We start from the raw sequence: 19,754 nt of genomic DNA, 5'->3' as shown, positions 1-19,754 counted from the left end.
CTTTTCCCCAAAGTCATTGGCCCAATACTTTACTTCAATTACCTCGAAGTTGTTAAAGTTTCAGATTGAAATTTTTAAAACCTATTTTTAAAATCCTCAGTGTAATAGGTCCCATATACAAAAGACAACTTTATTTAGCAGGCTTATAACACAGGATCAATTGCAAACATACTATGGAATAGTAACAGAGAGGAAGCCATGCTAGTCTATACACTATCAAAACAAAAAGCAGTCAAGTAGCACTTTAAAGACTAGCAAAATCGTTTATTAGGTGAGCTTTCGTGGGACAGACCCACTTCTTCTGAAGAAGTGGGTCTGTCCACGAAAGCTCACCTAATAAACGATTTTGCTAGTCTTTAAAGTGCTACTTGACTGCTCTTTGTTTTGGTACTATGGAATGTTACTGTCCTATAAAACTGTAGCTTACTCTGGGCCAAGTATTTTTACCTGTCAGCTTGCTCTGTACTCTGCCATGCTTGTAAAATCATGTGTTGCTTTACATGCTTGTGTAATTCCACTGTAAAAGTTCTGGGGCTGGGATTATGCATTCCTAGGTACTGTTCTCCCAAATTTGCCACAATACAGAGTAAGAAGTAAAAAGGGAATTATTCTAGTAAAATTCCATGCTGCAAAGGAAAGTAGAAAGGGCTAAGTAGAAATCCTGCATTTCCTGAGAACCATTTCACTGAGCCAAGGAAATGATTATGCCGGACTGGCCCATTTCTCTCTGCTGGTAGAAGTGGACAGAAAGCAAGTAGCATGCATTCCCTTGTTGCTCCCAAATGGACAGCCTCCAGCACTCCACTGTGACTGACCGAGATAGTCGCATCACATCTTCCTCAGCCAAAAAATGTCCCCGGGACATACAGGCTGACAATTTGGAAGATGAGCGTTTTATATACTTCATATTACTGAAGACACAGGAGCCCTGAGGGGGCGAGGCACTCGGCATGCCTTGTTCAGTAAATCCAGCTGTGTCAGTCCCAGCATCTCCAATTGATAAACAGTTTCTGCTTTTTTGCTGAACTGTTGGTTTTACTGTTTCTCAATCTCCCCATCCATTTCCATCCTTCCAGCTAGTTTGTCCACTTGCTGCATACTCTTTGCCCTGTAGACCAGCATGCAGGGACCCCTGAAGCCGGAGTCCAGCTACATGGGAATGAAGTTGAATCCTAAGTCATGCGTCCTGGGCCTGAAACCAAAGACCAGGCAAATTAATGTTGTGGGGCCCCAAGCAAGTGCCCTGCTTCCTCTTCACAAATGCCACCCCCTGGCTTTTTATCTACTAACTATGCAAGAAACAGTTGTGACACCAGTAGGCCATGGAATTTCCATCACATGTTACGCAGGGGTCCCAGAAAAGCTGAGAACTCCAGAGTGCAGACTTTAAGCTCTTGCCAGGAATGGGCTCTTTAGCTCCACTTCAGCTTTTTGACTGAGAATGCCAACAGGGAGGGTTCCTTTGACTGGACTGTCTGCTCTAGTGATGCTATGGTCTTAAGTCGCCAGAACTCAAAAACATTAGCGTGACATCACACAATGCCAATGGGCTCTCCCCTTTATTCAGACAGTTCAGAAAAGGGCAACAAAAATGATGAGGGGTTTGGAGCAGCTGCAATATGAGGACAGATGAAAAAGACTGGGACTTGTCAGCTGAGAAAAGAGGAGACTAAGGGCGGGGGCGGTTCTGACTGAGGCCTATAAAACCATGACAGGTGCAGAGAAAGTGAATAGACAAAGTTATTTACTCGCTGCCATAGCACAAGAACTAGGGGTCACCAAAGGACAGTAACAGGCAGCAGGTTTAAAAGGAACAAAAGGAAGTGTTCCTTCACACAGCGCACAGTCGGCCTGCGCGACTCCCTGCCAGGGGAGGTTGTGCAGACCAGGACTTTCAAGGGGTTTGAAAAAGAGCGAGATAACTCCAAGGACAAGCCCCTCAATGGGTATGAACCAGCTAGGCAAGGCTGGTGTCCCTAGCTGCTGAGAACGGGCAACAGGGGAGCGATCACTGGACTCCCTCTGGGGCACGGGCATGGACCTCTGTCCGCAAACAGTATCGGAGGGGTAGCCGTGTTAGTCTGGATCTGTAACTGCTAGCAAGCCTCACCCTTGCTGACTGAGCTAACCTTGTTATCCCCACCCTTGCTCTGGCTTATTTATACCTGGCCCTGCAGATTTCCAAGACCAGCATCTGATGAAGTGAGTCTGTGCTCACGAAAGCTCATGCTCAAAACTTTTCTGTAAGTCTATAAGGTGCCACAGGACCCTTCGTTGCTGTCCGCACACAGGACACTGGTCTGGACGGACCTTTGGTCTGACCCCGTCCGGCTATTTCAATGCTCCTTCAGCTTAGTTAGCACCACCCTCAATACTAGCGCCCAGGAGGCGCTGCCACCGGCTCATAACAGCCCCGACCTCGGGCAATGGCCAGCTCCACTCGGCACACGTGCACCAGTGCAGCGGCCCGGGGACGCCGGGGCAGGGCAACAGCCACCCCGAGAATGCGCAGCGCCGGGCACCTGCAAGCCACGCGCCGAGGCGGCGCGCAGCGTCACCCCCCGCGCCCGGCACCCGTTCCGCCCAGGGGCCGCGACTGCGCGTGCGCAGAGCTAGCCCTACTCTCACCTCCCCCACCCGCCCGGACGGCGCTCAGCGGCGGCGCACGCGCACGGGAGAGCGCCGAGCCCCTCGGCTTTGCGCAGGCTCCGAAGGACGTATCCCGGCGGCCTGCGCGGGCGTTTCCGGTGCGTGACGGCGGGGCCGGCCGGAAGTCGGGGCGGAAGTAGCGTCGGTCGTGGCGGGAGCAGCCGGGCGGGCTGGCCGGGGAGCCGGGACTCAGCCGCCGCCGCCGCCGCCATGGTGTTCTACTTCACCTCCGGCGGTGAGTCCCCGGCCCCGGCCCCGGCCCCCCCCCCCCCCGAACCCCGTCTCCCCTGAGGCCGCCAGCCTCGTCTCTGCCCTACACACCCGCCCCTCCCCCGACCCAGCGCCTTCTCCACAGCCCGTCCTGTCTCGGCCCCGCCCCCCTTCGACCTCACACGCTGCGTGGCCCCCCCCCCACCTCTTCAGTCTCAGGCCCCCCCCCCACTTCAACTGGGGCCCGTCCCCCTGTGGGGTCCCTGATCCCTGCTGCCCCCCCAGCTCCCTGAGCTCCCGCACTTGCGTCACAGGGGCCGGGTATGGCGGCCCCTTTCAACCTGCTGCCGTTTCTCCGCTCCCTGCGGAGCACCTAGTTCGTCCTGCTCCCCCGCCCCCACACAGAGGGCTTCCCTGGTTGTCCCCTCTTCCGCCAAAAGGTATCAGCTGCTCCTTCCCTGGAGCCCTTCACGTATGCAGGGAGATGTTTCTCTCTCCCCTACTGCTCGGGGGGTTTCCGTCTCCCTTGGAATCCGTGATGATCTCTGCCCCATCCCACTCCGTTCAGGTTCCCTGCCTCAAACTGTGCAAGCATCGTGGGGTGGTGCCACCCACATCTCCCAGCCCAAGAGTGTTCTCCGTGGAGTATTCTCTGGTCTGGTGTACTAGTGTAATAATCAAGGCAGTAGGGCTGCCTCCCTGACCCCATTAAGAGAATTTGACAGCCTCTTTCATTCCACTGTCTAGCTTTTCCAATATTTGCTGTGCATTTTCCCTTCATTGTGCACCTTTGGTCCTGTTGCCATATTTGGGCCTGAGCCGATGTTGCCTTTTCCTGTAAAAATGTATCAAAAGGAAACTTCTGAAATGTTCTGTTGTCAACACTTGTTCAGCACTGATGATAATAACAACACTAGGAAGCCCTAGTGCTGATGGGTGGATTTTACTGTCATAGCTACTAGATTAGACACATTCTTAGCAGTCCTAAATAAAAGTTTAAAATTGTTGCTGTAGCTAAGAGGCCCTTTGCTCAAGGACTTCTATGTTTGCTAGTGCTAGAGGTACTGTTCATGCATTAATAGTGGTCTGGGTCTTTGAGGCCAAAGTGCTATGAAGAGTAGAGGCAAGGGGTAATATGTTGTGCCTACTACTTACTGCTTTTTAAAGTAGTGCTTTCCACAAGCCTATGTACAGGATTACCCATTCGTAAAAGGCCAGGTGAAATCCAAATTTTAGTGTAGTGTGGAAGAATGAGAAAAATATCACAGAGAAGTGCCCTACTTCTAGTCTGAGCCAGGACACCAGCCTGTGTATGCTTAGCTTGTGTTAAGCTTTGTTGGCAGCTTTAATATGCCTTCCAAAAACCCCAAATTCAGGAATTAAGGCCTTTACAGCCTCACTCTGCATTTTACCTCTCATTTTCTTTTGGGGATGGAACATTTTAATTATTGAGTCTCCATTCTTCCTCTCTTGGTTTTGACCCATTGACTTTTTACTGATCTGAATATAACCTGGTTTTGTTTCTTGCTATGTATATATGTTTTCTGAACTAGAGAAATAGCTTTTAATTTCTATAGCATCATTCATCCCTTAAGAGTGGTCACACTTTTTTTTTTTTGGCTTGAGGGCTGCATCTGCATATGGAAATTGTATGGTGGGGTTGGGGGCGACCCACCAGCAATTGTAGGGCTCACTCCCAGGCAGACACACTGAAGTAGAGTAAGTCCCCAGACTGGCTCCCTGGTCAGAGCAGGGCAGTGAAGCGCAAGGTCTGGGTTAACAGCTGTGATTGGCTGGATGCAGCACACAGGCCATAGCTTGCCCACCCCATTTTAGGAAGATTTCAAAGCATGTAACAAACACAGCAGGCTGATAAATGAACATATATAGGGATTGCTTAATACAATACTGACATGTAGCTATTTTTTACTGATGTACTTTCCCAGTTAAGCACTGACTGTTTTGAAGATAGAGCCGCAAGATCACTCTTGTTGAAAACATTTTGCAGTCTGAAGAACAATGGCTTAACCTCTTTTTCCACTTCCTAACCCTGCCAATGTGCATAAATGGAGCTTTAGTTGTATCTTGAATGGAGATTCCTGAGAACTGTTGCTGGAGGGTCATATTCCTTGTGTGCCACCTCCTTACGCCCCACTTGCCTTTCACCCTCCTAGCCTTCTGCTTTCTTTTGTAGCCACAGCCAGCCCTTCTTCCTTCTCAAATATGGTTTTTCCTCAGTAATCGTGGAAACTAACTGGCTAGGTCTACACCATCAATTTCTGTCTGCAAAACTGGCTGAGCATCTACACGATTAAAATGTTCTGTTGAGAGTTTGTCAGCAAAACTCAGCTGGTCAGTTAGCGTTATCCCTATTCCCAATCAGGTATGATGCCTCTGTCTATGGTGTTTTGTCAACAGAGAGCCCATGTAGACACTTCTATCAACAGAGGGGGTTCTGGTTCCCTGGGCAGCCCTGTTTGCAGAGCTTCCAGTTGGCCATTCTGCTGAGAGAGGGCAGGGCAGTCTGGCTGCTCTGTCGACAGAGCTGCTTGCTTTTTCAGTCTGCTTTTGTGTGTAGATGTTTTCTGTCGACAGGGGTACTGGCAAGGCTTCTCTGTCGACAGAAGGTACCTGTGTAGATGGGGCCACCATGTGTTTCCTTTGCCGTAACCCATTCTAGTGCACAACTCTCTTTTTGCTATTAAGGTTGACTCCTGTGTTCCCATATAGGGACTACCTGTCAGTATAGCATAGTTAGCCAGAGGACCTTCCTTTTGCCTCTCCAATAGGGCATCCCGAAGTATATGCCTAAAGGGAGTCAGCACTGGAGATGTGAGGAGAGCTTGGGAATTGTTGACTCCCAATTCTACGCTGATGATAGGATTGCACCTTGCTTTAATTCTTTTGGGCAGAAGAGAGCCCAGACCTCGTGAAATCATGCTCCTGAGGACTGTCAAACAGCTGACTAGTCTTCCAAGGGAAGTGGTAGAAATGTAGTCGTTTGTTCTATGACTTTTTAAAATGACACAATCTTGCCCTGGTCCCAGGAAGGGAATGAGATGAAGTAGCTGTTGAGAGAAGTAGATGATGTGTGTGTCAGTAACTCTGTGTACAATGTTGTCTGAAACTCCTTTTGATTTGTGTCCTCTTTCTGTCCCTCAGTCGTTCCCTCCGTTTACACCATTTACATGGGAAAAGATAAATATGAAAGTAAGTACATGAAAATACTTTGGCAAGACTTGACAGGTTGTGGTTTGCTTTTTTAACACTTTTTTTAAAATTTGCCTCTGTAATCTTACTGCATTGTTTTAAGGCATTTTTCTTGATAGCTGCTTTATAAAATATGCTATATGCTAGCTCCCTGTGTGGTCTGTACCGTTGTTTTATGCCGTTATCTGAGGTTGATGAGAGGAGCAGCTGTCTTAGGGCTTAATGTTAAGTCAATGGGTACTATGGGCTTTTTTCAGGCTATAGAAAGGTGAAGAAAATGATAGAAGCCTAGCATGGTTTGACAGCACTTGGTTTAGTTAGTTTCATTGTTACCTCCATAATTGGTCAGTTTCCCCCATTTTACATTAGTGTTCTTCAAATAAAATAGGTTTCTGTTGCTGTGTTAGTTTCCAGCATGCTTCAGGGTACAGTTCTGCTTTATTTCATGTCCTTGCTTGCTATTCTGTGCTTGAGATCAAACCAAAATTAGCACTTCATTTGAAGAGAGTTGGTGCTGTTATCTTGTGAGTGGCCCTCTTGAAAACCTCCAGCGCTGGGTATTCATGCAAACATCCATGTCTCTAAATAAAAAAAACTGAGACTGGAATGGAGGAAAAGGGACAGAAATTAGAAATCATCAGAGTTTTGGCCACCACCTCAGTGCCAAGGAGTACTGTGTGTTTCAGATCCTGTTCCATCACTCTCTTGTTCTCTGTGCTGTACTATGGTGCAAGCATTCTTGATTTTTAAGGCCCTGTAGCTTTTAAAAAGTAACCGTTGCTGTGTCAAAATGAGTTTAGAAACTGAACTTTAGCAATCCTTTTCCCTCACTGCCTCTGTCTCAATGGGCAGTTTGGTTGATTGCTAGGGAAAGTAACTGTATTTGCTCAGTATTCTTTTTTCAATGCCTGCAGATGAAGATCTGATCAAATATGGCTGGCCTGAAGATATTTGGTAGGTACTGTGCTGAGAAATGCTGTGTAAGTCCTTCTTGCCTATGAAGTGAATTACCCTTCGTAGTGAACTTCAGCCAGAGGCAGTGTTAGTGTTCTTCTGGCAACTGTCCTTCTGCTGTTCAGAATATTCACTCGTTTAAACCAAGTCACGGAGGGCTGTTCATACGGCTTGGGTGACCAAACTATGGCTCACGAGCCTCGTATAGCTCTTTAACAGTTAAGTGTGGCATGTAGATCCTCACCCACCAGACTAGGGTCAGGGTTGGCACCTTGGACCTCGGCCTTGCAGTGGGCCAGTGGAAAGGGGACTTCTGCCCAACAAGGAGTGGGGGGGTCTCAGTGCTTTCAGCTCCCCGGGGCATACCTGCTAGGACTTGCGGCTTCAGCAGCAGCAGGGATGAAACCCTGAGTCCCAGCAGGCACACCTTAGCCCTCAAATTCCTGAAGATTGTCACATGTGACTTGGCAGGTCAATAAGTTTGGCCACTCCTGTTATAGCGGAGGTTGTGTTGCACTGCATTGTGTGCTTGCACACAAATAGTAAGAGTTTGTCCCTGTCACAAAGAGTTTATAAATGTGATTTGTCTTGTGTGCGCATGGAATAGGTGTACTCACATGAGGGGTTACTTACAAATAGCTGTGTAGGTGAACCCTAAACAGACAAGGTAAAGGGTATCTGGGTAGACCGGCACAGAGGTGAAATGACTTGTCCCAAGGCACATGGCAGATCAGCAACAGTGATGGGAACAGAACCCAGGTCTCTCTGGGAACAGAACCCCAGATACATATACTCTCTACTCCATTCCCTTTGCCTGATTCCTCCTTGTACACGTACATACACAATGCCACCGTGTCTACTGTGTTCAAGTACTGCCTGTAGGAGTGAAGTATTCACTGTCTTGTCTCAGCTCTTACCGTCCTTCTGGCTCTATGAGTTGAGCTCGAACAGCTCTCAGAATCATGACGGTCAAAAGCTGTGCGTGATGTAAGCAGACCTACCTGGTCCCTTGTGCAGGGGGTAAAATAGTTTTGGATCCCTCATCATGAAAAAGAAAATCATCAGAGAAGGGCAGATAGGACAACTCACTTTTAGCTGCAAATATGCCATTGACTGCTCTGTTTCAATCCTTAACACATTTTCCTTGTTGATAGTGGCCAGATTTGCCTGGGCTCTTGTATGGCTGTTAGATAACAGATGGAATGGGCTACTTATCTCAGTAGACAGGCTCCCACATACGTTCTTGGTTGCTGCTTTCTTTATTAGCCATTTCAGCACACAAGCTAAGAACTGAGTGGGCCATGTAGATTGTACTCCCTCCTCATTTCTACAGGTGGTCTTGCAGGGAGGTCGGGGGGGATTGGATTGGATTGTGGTATAATGGTGGGGCCAGTGTGTAAGAGGCATGTGTGTTCTCTCTGCTTTTCTTGCCCCTGCGCTGAAAATTAAGGATGTAAGGCTTTAAAGCATGTATTCTTTGCAGTAAAACATCTGTGGCTGGCCTGTGTCAGCTGACTTGCACTCATGGGGCTTGGACTGCAGGGCTATAAAATTGCAGCATAAATACTGCCAGTTCCAACACCTAAGCATAGACCTCTGCACTGCATTTTTATAACCCTGGAGCCCAACCTCCTAGAGCCTGAGTCAGCTGATGTGGGCCAGCTTAAGCATTTATTACAGCGGAGATACCCTCTAGGAAGGAAGAGCCTAAGGTCTCTGTAGCATGAAGCGTCACTTTAAATAACACACTTGGCTGTAGTGATGTATTTATTTGGTTTTCTCCCATAATTAGTTAACTAAGAGAGTTAGAAGGGGTAGGCGTCTATGCTATTGCCATAGGAATCACTAGAGGCAGCAGATAGCAGTGTCTGATTCTGAAGAGCTTTCTGTTAATGTTGTCCGCATGTTACATTTCAAAGGAAACACAAGTTTGTTTTTGGATCTGCTTCCTTTAACATTTCAGTGTCCTTTCAAAGGTAGGTGAGTGTTTGCTCAAAGATTAAAACTTCTATAAAAGCTATAGGAATTCCATTGCATGCCATCAGGTGTGTATGTTCAGGCTGTATTTGAATGCTTTTACTCATGGGACTACTAGTGTGTTATGGCAATCTGCGCTGAAGAGTTTATTTTAGATCTAGTGACCTGCTAAATGTGCCTTTGTACTCTGTAGGTTTCACGTGGATAAGCTCTCCTCTGCACACGTGTACCTTCGTCTACACAAGGTAATTTGTGTTCTGATGATGCATATAGTATGCCAGGCATTCTCCATATGCACAGCAAGTCATGGTACCTGCTCTGCAGATCTTGCAGTCTCCAGTTCCCCTTTTGCAATGAGCTGTGAAGGCCTAGACCCACCTGCTCACACCTAGCACCACAGATGTTAATGAGGGTTCTACAAGGATGCAGATGCATAATGAAACTTATGCAGTTGTTAGTATGCAACATAGGAAGAGCAGGCAAGAGGTTACACGACATAACTGGAAGTCCCATCAGCTGAGCAGAGCGCCACACTCTGCCACAGGTTTGTGAGATTCCTATCTCTAACCTGTCAGTCAATCTTTCGCAGTCCTCACTGGGAGGATGTAGTTGGGGTTGGTCCTTCTTTGGCCAGGAGGTTGGACTTGATGACCTGAGGTCTCTTCCAGCCCTAGGTTTCGATGTTTGTAACTCCTTGCCAGAGGTGTTTGTGAAGACCAGGACTTTTACAGGGTTCAAAAAGAGCTAGATAAATTCATTATGGTTAGGTCCAGCAATGACTATTAGCCAGGATGGATAGGAATGGTGCCCATAGCCTCTGTCAGAAGCTGGAAATGAGTAATGGGAGGGATCACATGATGATTCCCTGTTCTGTTCATTCCCTCTGAGGCACCTGGCATTGGCCGCTGTCAGAAGACAGGGAACTGGGTTTAGGTGGACCTTGGTTCTGACCTAGTGTGGCTGTTCTTATGTGCTTGCCTCATTCCCCTTTCAGTAAAGTGGAGCTAATGCCTGTTTGTAAAGAGGGGTGAAATCCTTGGGTGGTGAGTACAATAGAAATGTATGGTTAGAAAGCTGTGGGTGTAGTGCAGGGGTAATACTTGTGTTTGCATAGCATGTTCCAAGTGCACTGCCGGTGTGTTCAGAAGTCCCACGTTGCCCCCTCAAATGGCACAACTCATGTCTCGTTGATCTGTTTTAGGGGCAGACAGTGGATGATATTCCCAAAGAAGTCTTGATAGACTGCGCCCATCTAGTGAAGGCCAATAGCATTCAGGGTAACATTTACTATTTAAATTGGCAAGTTTACAATGGCAACTAAGGGCTGATGGGGAGGGATCTGTTCCATCCCAGATTACTGAAAATTCTTGTTTTTGCCATTAGAATAATGTTAAGTGTAAGTACCCTTCATAGCTTGCTGTTTTCAGAAGAAACAGATATCACCTGCAACAGCTGGTGCTGCTGCTATTTTTATATGGAAACTTTAATGCCCTGGTTCCTCGCTGCCTCTGAATCATTGGGAGCCAAAGGAGGTCTTGTCGTTTTCCCTCTAATACCCTCTTGAGGCCCTATTTTTACTTCTGACAAAGCCAGAGTTCATCTGGAGTTCATGAACACTGCTTTGGCCCTTGCTGCCAGAGAACACAGTATTGCAATGCTGTTACTTCAGACAGGAGGAAGAAGACAAAACCTTACAAATGTTACTGACCAGAAGCTGTCTGACACAGCGTTACTCTGAACGATTACGGGAGACAGCTTGTCAGGAGGTTCAGGGTGGGGGTTGGAGAATAGAATGTTTCCCACTTCTGATCTTTTGATACAGGAACTCTCCTTTCTCTTTCTAATGCTCTGTAGGTTGTAAAATGAACAACATCAACGTGGTGTACACACCATGGACCAACCTAAAGAAAACGGCTGACATGGATGTGGGACAAATAGGGTTTCACAGACAAAAAGATGTAAGTGTTTGTTATGCAGCTGCAAGGAACCATCAGCTGACTGTAATACTTCCTTCTTCATAATGCTGCTGCATTAATAGCTGAGCATGCTGTCATACACCAGGGCCCTAAAGCAGGGGAAGCTTCTGGGGTCCAGGGCATGGGAAAAATCCCAGCTGTTTTTTAGTGGGCTGAACTAAGTTTCCACTTGGGTATTGGAATATAGTAAAGTAAAACTAATGCAGCACACGGAAGGCCCAGGTTACAACAAGACTGCAGAGTTGAGTAGTTGGTTAAGGGCAATATATAATAGCAAGGTGTCAGGTACACATTTTCCGCTTGAATTTCTACCTACTCTTGGATTATTGTTTTCAGTAACTTTGAAGTCACACAGATCTGGTGGTAACATTGTAAAGGGCAGTGCTTTGCATTTGGAAGTGGGAGGTCGTGAAAAGCAAATCATCAGATCCTGTTTCGTGTATTTTCGTTCTTGTCAACATTGAAGGACCTTCCAGACTTATGCATGAATCTAGTTCAAAATTGCCAGCAGTCAGCCTGGTGCTCAGAGGGGGGTGTGTTCTCTCTGCATTCAGGTGAGCACTCGGTCATGAAATTGTAGAGCACTAGTCATGAGAGCACTAGTTATGTATTTAAAAAGATCTGGATTGTCGGGGATAGAAGAAAAGACCATTGTGCAGTTAAGTTCCAGGTCTTGGATCTGAGTTCTCTTCTGGCTCTTCCACAGTTTTCCTGTATCGGAGGGGTAGCCGTGTTAGTCTGGATCTGTAACAGCAAGGAAGGGTCCTGTGGCACCTTATAGACTAACAGAAGAGTTTTGAGCATGAGGTTTCGTGAGCACAGACTCCCTTCATCAGATGCTGGTCAGTTTTCCTGTGTGATTTTGGAGGAGATGTTTAATCTGTCAGGAGCCCTAATTCAGAGACCTTTCATGTCAGTGGACTTGCCTGGACTTCAGTGGGGTTTGACTCAAGCCACATTGGTGCTTAAGATTTCCAGTCTTGAGAACGGGGATTGCGTCTTCCTTGGCGTGTTAAGACTTGTTTGTGAGTTTCTTTGAGATCCTTAGTTGGCAGGTGCAGTAGGAGTGCAAAGGGCTTGTTAAAATACATATAACTACTGGTCAGTGCAGTGCTTGAAGACAGCAGTGTACAGAAGGGTTACAGTATATAAAGCAGTGTGAGCTTCTCTTCTCAACATGCTCAGTCCTGGTCCATGGAAACTGGCTTCAGGGGTGGGTGGATGCTCATTCTCCATCATCCAGCCAATCATGAGACACACTGCCGAGACTGTAGCCAAGAACACCAATTAGCAATGACAGTTTGTATCAGGGATTGCACTCTACACACAGGCCATTGAAGAGCACCAGGACTTTCTAGCTGTTTAAATGAGATTCAGAAACTACATGTAAAGCTGAAAATGCTGCTCTTTGTTTGTAGTCACCTCCCTATGGAGTGTGTGTCTCAGTGAAACTCAAGGTGGAAGCACTTTGGATAAGGGTTATAGTTCTTTCCATCCCAAAGGTGAGGACGGTGACAGTGGAAAAGAAGGTGAACGAGATACTGAACAGGCTAGAGAAGACTAAAGTGGAGCGGTTCCCCGACTTGGCTGCTGAGAAGGAAGCTCGGGACAGAGAAGAGAGGAGTGAGAAAAAAGCCCAGATCCAAGAGATGAAACGGAAGGAAAAGGAGGAGATGAAGAAAAAGAAAGAAATGGAAGAACTCAGGTGAGTGGCTCAGGTGACTCGCTCTCACTAGGAGCATTTCCTATGCATGATGGGAGTTGAGACCTCAATGACTGGAATTATCTGAGGTTGGGTCAGTCATACTCTGTTATCTCTTAGACTGGCACTGTCTTAAGAACAGTATTTGTTGTGCCTGATAACCGTGCCTTTTCCTTCGTCTTGAGAATTAGACTTAGTCATCCAATCCACTTAATATAAACAGCAGTAAGGAGTAGTTCATAGAGCTGGGAGTGAGGTTTCTTGGGTGCTTTTCCCACGTGTGCCACCAACTTCCTAGAAGAACTAGGACAACTCACTGAGCTCTGTGAAATGGATATAATACCCCACGATATCTATAAAGTACCGAGTTGCTCCAGTTGAAATCAAAGCCTGGTTGTCAAGCTTCAGAGCTCTTCACAAATAGTGATTTTTAAAAACACAAAACAGTCCTGGGGCACGTGAAAGAAAGGCATTCTGCATTCCTGTAGCTGCACCAAGATGAGTAGCTGCACATGTTGCTCTTCTGATCTGATGGCAGACATACACGAGTATTTGGGTGGGTTTGGTCCTTGAGGGAAGAGATATATCAACCCTCTGACTGTATCAGACTTGGACGCATAAGCAGAAGGTACCCCGTGACTGCTTTGTACGTACAAAAGGTCACAATAAATAAGTCGTGTGCTTTACGTGGTTGTGAGGGTGGAATTCATGGACCCTAGACCCACATAGCAACTGTTGGAGCCCTCAGTAGCTCAAAGGAGCCCCAAGACGGAGGCAGCTGAGTCCCAGTTCGGCTGAAGGCAAGAGGAAGGGCCAGTGGGGACCTTGGATTTCAGCTCCCAACATCTTTCTGTATTGACTTGCCCTTGAGCTGCCCTTGGCCATCCACAAGCCATTTCTGCAGTAATCCTGTGCAAAGAGGGCTTTATAGGCCCTTACTAGATACTTTGGTGATGGTGTTTCTGGACTCAGCTGTGGAGAATGAATGTTGTAGAAAACCCCCTGCACTGGCTCCTTATGGAAGGTCTGTGGTGACTGACAGGTCGGGACCTCTAGGATGTCACCTGAGGTGCTTCGACTCCACTAATCATAGAGTCCAGCCCCCTGCTTCAAGCAGGATCAACCCCAACTAAATCATCTCAGCCACTAAGCCTCCCTTCTCTGCCAGCCTGGGCCTCCTTTTACCTGGTCTTACTGAGCCAACCTCTCCAGCCTCTTCTAGCAAAACCCACAGGCCAGGCCACGCTGAGCTGCTGGTATAGACACAGATCAGCTCTGGGAGGATTCAACTTTAAGGTATTTACTCCAGCACCCAGATGTTCATCCCCTTTGCTGTACAGAATCCAAAGTTACATGAGGATCTCCTTTCCTCGGAGCAAAGGAAGGTATACACAGCCTCCCCGCACCATTAGAAATTACGCAAACCGGGTAGTGCTGTAAACCAGAAATCAGTTTAACAACCATGAAAGGGTGAATTTTTAAGTGATCAAAGAGACAGCAAACAGAACAAAGCAGATTACTAAGAAAATAATCCTAAACAAGCAATCTACACTAGAGTGACTAAAAACTAATTGCGTATAGTAATTTCTCACCTTAGGTTTTGTTTCAGTAGAGTCCTTTACAGGTCAGGCACAGTGTTCTAATTTTCACGTCCATGTGTGGAATACATCTTATGTCCACTGAGGCATGTGTGGCTGGGCACCAGCAGTAGAAACACATGCAGCTGGCTGTGGGTACTCTGTTAATCAGCTGAATGGCATTTAGTCTCTTCGGGGTGGCTACCCAGGCACTCGGCTTACAGGGAACATGGGCCATGTGTCCCTTGACCTGGATCCAGCTTGTCCAAGGGCTATCCCTCAGTATTTACTATAAGCTGAGTGCTTGGGTGGCCACGCGGGAGAGATTCATGGTCCACCCAGGTGGTTAACAGAGCGCCCGCAGCTGGCAGCATGGGTTTTTACTGGTGGTGCACATAACAAAATTTATTCTGCCCAGGGATGGGGAAAAAAATCAGAAGGAACACGGCCCCCACCCTCCTTTCAGTTGCAATCCTTCTGTTTCCAGGTGTTTTCCAGTATCTTTGGGGTGTGGAGGCAGAGGTGAAGAGAGTCATTGTTTTCCTGCCCAGTCTTATACAGAATTTGCACAAGGCAGGAAACCTTTGATTGATTTCTGTTCCCCTGGTCTCCTGTGGAACAGTGCATCAGACCAATGAGTTTGGTAGTATATGTGACCAGGTGACCTGACTCTACTCCACAGTGAGTCAGCAGCAGTACGGATCGTCCCCAGGAAGGCCAAACCAATTCACAGTCCGTGGTCCTGACTGATGGGCCATCAAGGCCTGTCTGACTTCTCCTTAGTAGTCCCTGACACGTCAGCAGTGCTTGTGACCCAGAGCAGCAGTTAGGGAATACAGATGCGCAGCTCACTATTTGTAACTTCATCTACAAAAATGATACATGTGTACAGATGGGTTAATCGTATTCAGTAAACCATAACCTTTCCAGTGACCTCTTACATGAGCCATCTTGTATAAAGCATATCTTGTTATCATATTCATATCATAAGCATATTTTCACAAAGCTTAAGAAATGCCACTTCTTAGTGACCTCTGTCTACGACTTAAATGTGTTTTGTGCCACCCTGTCTGGTTCTGCATAGTACATGCACTCTTCAGTTAGAGACGGAGTGTGTTCTGTGGAAGGTTGTTGGGATCTGAAGTTTGATTTGCCCCTGAAGAACAGGAGAACTATTTTTCTTGGCACTCAATGCTGTTTCACAGTGTATGTTTAAAAATGCCTCTGACTCCATAATTTCTCTTCCCTTGCAGGAGCTACTCTTCACTGATGAAGTCTGAGAATATGTCCTCCAACCAGGTATGTTCAGACTGGCACCTGTGAAAACGTTGTTTCCAGAAGCCTGGATAGGAAACAGCATAGGTTAACAGGGTATGGATGTGAAAAGTTTCCACCTAGTTGTCGCACAGTGTGGATTGTTCCACATGCTGTCCCCCTCTTACCATAGGAGTTGCAGAACAAAATCCCAAGGGAAGGGGAGCTGTGTGATACAGGCAAAAGTAGTCTTCCTGTAACACCCTCCTGAGATGTTAAATGGGCCAAGGACACCCCCACCCCTTTTATTTCCAGTCTCCCACTCTGATGCTCTGAATTCCCTTCGTAGGGATGAAAAGTTCTGTGTGAGGAGTAGCCTCAGAGGGGTTCTGTGGGAGAAGGATTGTCAAGTTCTGTGGCAGGACAGTCACTAAATGAAAGACTTCTACGTGACATTGTCTTTTTGTGTACTTAGTCCAGTATCTGGTTGATCATGGTGCTGAGGGAAGCCACCTATTTTTGCATTACTCTGTGACTACAGGTGTACTTAGCCCTTAAACTAAGTGTCTCTCTTGCCCTGAGGCATAGGCAATCCAAGGGCCGTGATACCAGATCAGGAGAGGAAGGGCCTGGACCCTGTTGGCAGGCAGCTGAGGTTGCTTGACGAGGTGAATTTGAAGGAGGAAAGAAGGGTGTGTCTGGTGACAGGAGCCGTGTGTTGGGAAGCAGAGAGCTGACAGCTGCAGCAGAGAATGAGCTCTGAGATAAGCATAGGAAGTCTATGGAAATTGACTGCCGAGAGGGGAATGGGAGTTGGGTGACACAAGGACCTGCGCTGACGAAGGAAGGTGGCATTTCCCTGGTGCATACTACTTTTCTTGCATCCTTTGCATTGTGCCTGGTATACTTCCCTGACCCTATGCACCCTTGCTCTGTTTGCCGAGACATCACTGATGCAACAAAGAGCTCACACAAATCTTACTTGAAAACCTATTCACCCCTCGTGTCGCCAGAGGCTCAGCAACTGCCTGAGATAGGTTTATGGTTTTCATGCATACACTGAGCCCTTCTGGTCCGGCAACATCCGTAACCCAGCATGATTTCAGTTAGCTGGACGACCACTTATCATGTGTGTGGTCAAATTTCATGTCCCCTAAAGTTTGTTTCCAGCTGCCAGACCTGGTTCTTGGTGTTCTGTGCTGTTGGTTAGCTGTAATTCACCCCACGTGTCTTCTAAGAGCCCAGTCAGCAGTGGACAGGTTGGCAACGTGCTAAATGTTGTTGACCTCCTGTGGTCCAGCAAATTCTCTCTTCCAGCATCGGTCAGGTCCTGAGGGTGCCAGACGAGAGGTGCAGAGGGTACGTTTTTGTTTCTTCTGGCTGGCTTCCAGATCACAAGTGAGCATTGTAGGGTGAAAAGATCCTCTTGGTTTCTGTAGCAGCACTCCCTGCTCTGCATGTGCAGGATCTGGATCTGGGTAGTGACATGCCATGTGAGGAAATGAAATTGTCCCCCTCTCTGTGCCTGAGCCCCATTGTCAGACTGGTGTTTCTCTGCTGGGCTCAGATCAAGGTGCAGTCACCAAGGGCTGTTGTGCAGGAGTGCTGATGAGGGACTGATCTCTACTTCATGGCCTGCGTCAAATGGCGTAAGTAAAGGTGACAAAAGTAACCAATTCCATGGATTATCAAAGCCTAATTACCCATCCTCTGCTTCCCAGGGTTATATGTAAAACATGACCTGCTGTATTGGGAATGGGCAGAGCCCATTTACTGGGAGCTAGCAAGCAGTGCAGATTTTACTTCACCTGTATCCATACACTTGCCTGGCTGGGTCCTAGGTCTGGGGTGCACGCGTTGGGTGAACCAGAGGATTCTTATGTCCCACGTGTGAGATGTTAGCAACAACATGCAGCAGTCTAAGGTGGGGATTTGTTAGCATCAGCATTCTCATCATGAGCCTTTTGAATAAGCCTTGGCTGACCTTAGGGCTTTGGTATGGAAACCAGAAGAACCTCAGCCACTTCCTTAAACGATGGGAGAGGCTGCGAGCCCACACCGGTGTCTTCCAGCCTGGGGGTCTGCAGACTCTGAAGATTTCTAAAAGGCTCCTTGCTTCCATCTGAAAGGTGTAGTGGTCTGGAAATGAGACGGTTCTGAGCTATGCTGTATCAGCAGTGTTGAACCTTTCGTTGTAAGACGGTATCTCAATTCCATTCTCTCCCTGCCCCGCAGGATGGCAATGACTCAGATGACTTCATGTGACCTTGGTGCGCTGTCCTTCCTGCTTCCTGACATGGACTGCCACGTGTTAATTTTTCACGATCAAGAAGATGCCAAAAAACCCAAATGCTGACTCCAGTGTGTTTGAACCCGTTTGAATCTTCACTGGCAATATCTGACCAGACCTCTACCATGGATCTCCTAAAGACAGTATCTTAATGGGGGGAGAGGGGGCAGTAATAAATTCTGGTTCTACAAGGACCTGGTATATTTATTTTATGAGGGAGGGACTTTTCATCTGAACTGCGGGAGCATTGTACTGCCTTGACAAATCGTCAGTTGCCTCTTCAAGAAATGTTGCCGTTACGGTAATGTTTTCCTGGTATAAATTCAGACCTGAAATCAGAATCGCCAGCCTGAGGACTCTTCTTCTGCTGTGAGTGCTTCTTGTTGATGGGATCCATATGCTCATCAAAGCCAGGGGATTCTGGTAAACCGGGGGAGTCTGTGCTTGGCCCAGCTGATGGTCATATTGCAAATCCGCCTGGAGCCAGAGCGCTCCACCCATCTTGTAAATATAGCAAATTGTGGCTGCCCTCATTTTAATAAGGAGCTGGTGCCTAAGGAGACAAGTCCTGGCCTGCATTGCAGCCTGACCGATGGAGCGATGCATGCTGCAGAGTGGGGTCTGAGGCTGTATATCTGTAACGTAGGTGAGGATAGTCATAAATTGTATTTGGTTCACTCAAGAGCCGTTTGTTCTAAGGGTTTACGCTTGCCAATAAGGTGTTTGAAAAGCCTGGGACGCTTGACTAAAGAATTTGCTTTGTGGATAATAGTTCATTCAGAGTGATCATGGTAACTCTCGCCACGTGTACATATGTTAGCATTAAAAGCCTACTGCTGTAAGGCATGTTGCTGTTGGGTGTTCAGTGTTGTGGGGACTTGAATTGTGACTGTAGCTGGGGAGGGAGCGTGAGGGGGGCGAATGGTTGGCTCTAGCCGTTTGGGCTAGCTGCTGTCCCATGCTGGATGCACAGCACCGCTGCTGCTTTCCGTTACGGGAGTGCTCTTATAGCCATTGTGGCCTGGGGCTGGGAACGCAGCGGGAAGGGGCTGGTCTTGGAATCCCAGTTTGCATTTATTTTGGGGTTTTGAGTCGGCGGGGGGGCTTTAGTGGCTTCAGAAAGGAGCTAGGCTGGGCCGCTCGGCCAGTGGAAGCCCTCGCCACAGGGGAGGCGCAGCTTGAGCACAGCAGCGGGCTTCCCCGGCAGCCTCCCTAATGTGCTTCGGCCCTGGCCCAGAGGGGCCTGTTGTGGGCATTGGAAGTGGGGCTTCGTGGCTTACCCCAATCCCTGAGTTGTCCACAGGGGAGGTTAATTCCCATTGGGATGATTGTTTTGTCACGGCAAATTTGTCCTACTTAGGAAACTGGCTGGAGTCTAACAGAACCCTTGGAAAGAGTGGCTGGCTGAGGATGTTCCCAGCCTTCCGGTTGCTGCCGGGTCAGGCTCCCATCCCGCTGCATTCCTGGAGCTTTGAGCATGTCTGCGATGCAGTGAAACACCCGCACATACCAGCCAACTCCAGCTCGGGCTGCGTGGCTGTTGGATTGTGTCCAGTTGCTGTCAACGTCCGCCCTAGTTTTTTTATCCACATGCAGAATAAATTTTATGTGCATCGAAGCATTTGTGATGTGCACCACCAAGAGACGTGCCCGCTGCTGGCTGAGTGCTCTGCTAATCAGCTGGGTGGCACCTGAATCTCTCCTGGGTAGCCGCCCAAGAGTTCAGCTTCCAGGGAGCCCTGGTTGCTGTGTAGTTATCTATCCATTTGAAACAGGGATGTGGAATCTTGCGGCCCTGCCCCTGTGACCTCGTGAGGTCTTCGGAAACCTTCCTGCCACTTGCGTAGCACACAGGCCAAGCTGGCTTCAGTGACTTTTTACATAGTAATGTGAACTTTCAATATGACTGTAAATGTGGCATGAAGGCAAGGAAACCGAGAGAGCCACGATGTTTC

At 47.8% G+C, this 19,754-nt stretch overlaps 1 protein-coding gene across 3 annotated transcripts; it reads left to right on the top strand.

Annotated features, from left to right (window-relative positions):
• The first annotated feature begins 2,750 nt into the window (after positions 1–2,750).
• Positions 2,751–18,645, top strand: CCDC25 (coiled-coil domain containing 25). Of its 3 annotated transcripts, XM_074991510.1 has the most exons (10): positions 2,751–2,884; positions 6,022–6,069; positions 6,984–7,023; positions 9,194–9,245; positions 10,202–10,277; positions 10,855–10,958; positions 12,479–12,681; positions 15,509–15,554; positions 17,077–17,158; positions 17,745–18,645. In XM_074991510.1, exons 1-9 carry the CDS (start codon positions 2,860–2,862, stop codon positions 17,116–17,118), a joined length of 636 nt encoding a protein of 211 aa, XP_074847611.1. In that variant the 5' UTR covers positions 2,751–2,859; the 3' UTR covers positions 17,119–17,158; positions 17,745–18,645. The 3 variants fall into 3 exon arrangements, 2 of the variants coding, with proteins under 2 accessions (XP_074847611.1, XP_074847612.1); XM_074991511.1 differs by lacking the exon at positions 17,077–17,158; XR_012645158.1 differs by lacking the exons at positions 15,509–15,554; positions 17,077–17,158; positions 17,745–18,645 and adding an exon at positions 11,683–11,818 and having other exon boundaries at positions 12,479–12,600.
• The last annotated feature ends 1,109 nt before the right edge of the window (positions 18,646–19,754 follow it).

Source organism: Carettochelys insculpta, chromosome 3, assembly GCF_033958435.1.
Source record: "Carettochelys insculpta isolate YL-2023 chromosome 3, ASM3395843v1, whole genome shotgun sequence".
Lineage (NCBI taxonomy): Eukaryota > Metazoa > Chordata > Testudines > Carettochelyidae > Carettochelys > Carettochelys insculpta.
This window is presented reverse-complemented; position numbering and strand designations above follow the sequence as displayed.